This window comes from Palaemon carinicauda, chromosome 1 (genome assembly GCF_036898095.1).
Source record: "Palaemon carinicauda isolate YSFRI2023 chromosome 1, ASM3689809v2, whole genome shotgun sequence".
NCBI lineage: Eukaryota > Metazoa > Arthropoda > Malacostraca > Decapoda > Palaemonidae > Palaemon > Palaemon carinicauda.
The window spans coordinates 55,073,322-55,075,821 of NC_090725.1; the positions used below are offsets into that span (position 1 = coordinate 55,073,322).

The 2,500-nt window shown below is 29.0% G+C and overlaps 1 protein-coding gene across 1 annotated transcript in view; it reads left to right on the forward strand.

Annotated features, from left to right (window-relative positions):
- The window catches only part of LOC137643678 (von Willebrand factor A domain-containing protein 7-like), a 67,860-nt gene that overhangs the window by 25,811 nt on the left and 39,549 nt on the right, over positions 1 to 2,500 (forward strand). The window contains exon 9 of the mRNA XM_068376414.1: positions 64 to 176. Coding sequence (XP_068232515.1) covers positions 64 to 176 — 113 coding nt within the window. The remainder of the gene's footprint in view (positions 1 to 63; positions 177 to 2,500) is intronic.

Here is a 2,500-nt window from a genome sequence, read left to right on the forward strand (position 1 = left end):
TCTCTTTTCAATTATTCTCTTTGCAACATCTAAGCAATTCGATTTTTTCTTATTATAATACAGTTGTCGGTCCGGTCACAAGAACATCTGATCCTAAAGAGTTTATGGATGCTGTTAACACCCTAGAAGCGCATCTAGGTGGAGACGTCCCAGAAATGTACTGGTCTGCCCTGCAGGTAAGGGGAAGCCAGTGATCATTGCTTCAAGTAAATCGCTTTATTGAAAAATAATAGACATTTTTCTTACAAGAAGAAAATGAAAAAAAAAAAAATATCATAACTATTATATAATTCTAAGTCAAGAATAAATGCCAACAGGGTAATTGTATTTTCATAGTTGTTACGAAGTTTCTTCTCATATAACCTCATTTGTAGGTAGTAGGTTGACCAGGGCACCAGCCACCTGTTGAGATACTGGAGTTATGGGGTCTTTTGACTGGCCAGACAGTACAACTTTGAATCCGTCTCTCTGGTAACGGTTCATTTTCCCTTTGCCTACATATACACTGAATAGTCTGGCCTATTCTTTACATATTCTCCTCTGTCCTCATTACCTGACAACACTGAGATTATGTAACAATTCTTCATCTCTTAAGGGGTTAACTACTTCACGGTAATTGTTCAGTGGGCGCTTTCCTCTTAGTAATGGGAAAAGAGACTCTAAATCTATGGTAAGCAGCTTCCCTAGGAGAAGGCCTCTCCAAAATCAAACCATTGTTCTCTAGTCCTGGGTAGTGCTTAGCCTCTGTACCATGGTCTTCCACTAACTTGGATTAAAGTTCTCTTGCTTGAGGGTATACTCGGGCACACTATTTCATCTTATTTTTCTTCCTCTTATTTGTTAAAGTTTTTCATAATTTATATAGGAAATATTTATTTTAATGATATTACTGTTCTTAAAATATTTTATTTATCCTTGTTTTCATTCCCGCTCGGCTATTTTTCCTGTTTGAGGCCTGGGCTTATAGCATCCTGCTTTTCCAACCATGGTTGTAGTTTAGCAATTAATGATAATTCACAGTCACATCGAACCAATTTAAGATTTATCTGTATGAAAAGCCCGTTTACTCTTGCGTACCTTAGTGAAAAAGATTGATTTTCATAAGAAATTGCATCTTTCAGATATAGGATTTATTTTATTTTCTGTACAAGAAAACTTGTAAGATACACTAAACACATTTCAGAATATATATATATATATATATATATATATATATATATATATATATATATATATATATATATATATATATATATATATACATATATATATATATATATATATATATATATATATATATATACATATATATATATATATATATATATATATATATATATATATATATATATAAAATATATATATATATATATATATATATATATATATATATATATATATATATATATATATTACACATCTATGATAATAGGCTCTTTTATATCATTACCATCTTCAGGATTATCTGAAACTGCAATTATTATTATTATTATTATTATTAGTAGTAGTAGTAGTAGTAGTAGTAGTAGTAGTAGTAGTAGTAGTAGTAGTAGTAGTACAGTTATAACGATTGTATATAGATTATTAGTAATGGCATTATTATGCACATAGTGTTAATGACAGTATTTTGAGGATACAACGTATTTAGTAAATTGTCATTTCCATCCACCCTTTCCTAAACGTTAGTGGAAACGTTAGAGCATTGCAAAATCATAATATGAAATATATTGTACACCAGAATATTACGCTTTTAATATCATAGCAAGTCAATATACCGTAGTCATTTCCGACTGTGTAAAGAAGCGTAGAACAAACACTATATCCTATTGTATTTGCCAGCATGCTTTTATCGCTTATATCATGAATAGTGTTTTCATAGGAATAAAAGCGCATAGCAATTTGGCCTTTGCTGAAGGGTGATGTTGACATATATCCTATTAAACGCATCTAATATCATATGTGCAGATATATTGATAAGTGGGAAAAACCGAGTTGGAAATGCAAAGTTATCAATGAAATATTAAAAAAGAAATTAAATATATGTGCAGAAATATTATTAGGTGGTACAACGCAGCATCGCAAAAGTTATATATGAAATATTAAAAATTTTATTAAATATCCCATGGTCAGAATTATTGATAAGTGTGTAAAAAATAGTCATAAATGCAAAGTTATGAATGGAATATTACAAATTGGAAATACAAAGTTATCAATGAAATATTAAAAAAGAAATTAAATATATGTGCAGAAATATTATTAGGTGGTACAACGCAGAATCGCAAAAGTTATAAATGAAATATTAAAAATTTTATTAAATATCCAATGGTCAGAATTATTGATAAGTGTGTAAAAAATAGTCATAAATGCAAAGTTATGAATGGAATATTACAAATTGGAAATACAAAGTTATCAATGAAATATTAAAAAAGAAATTAAATATATGTGCAGAAATATTATTAGGTGGTACAACGCAGAATCGCAAAAGTTATAAATGAAATAT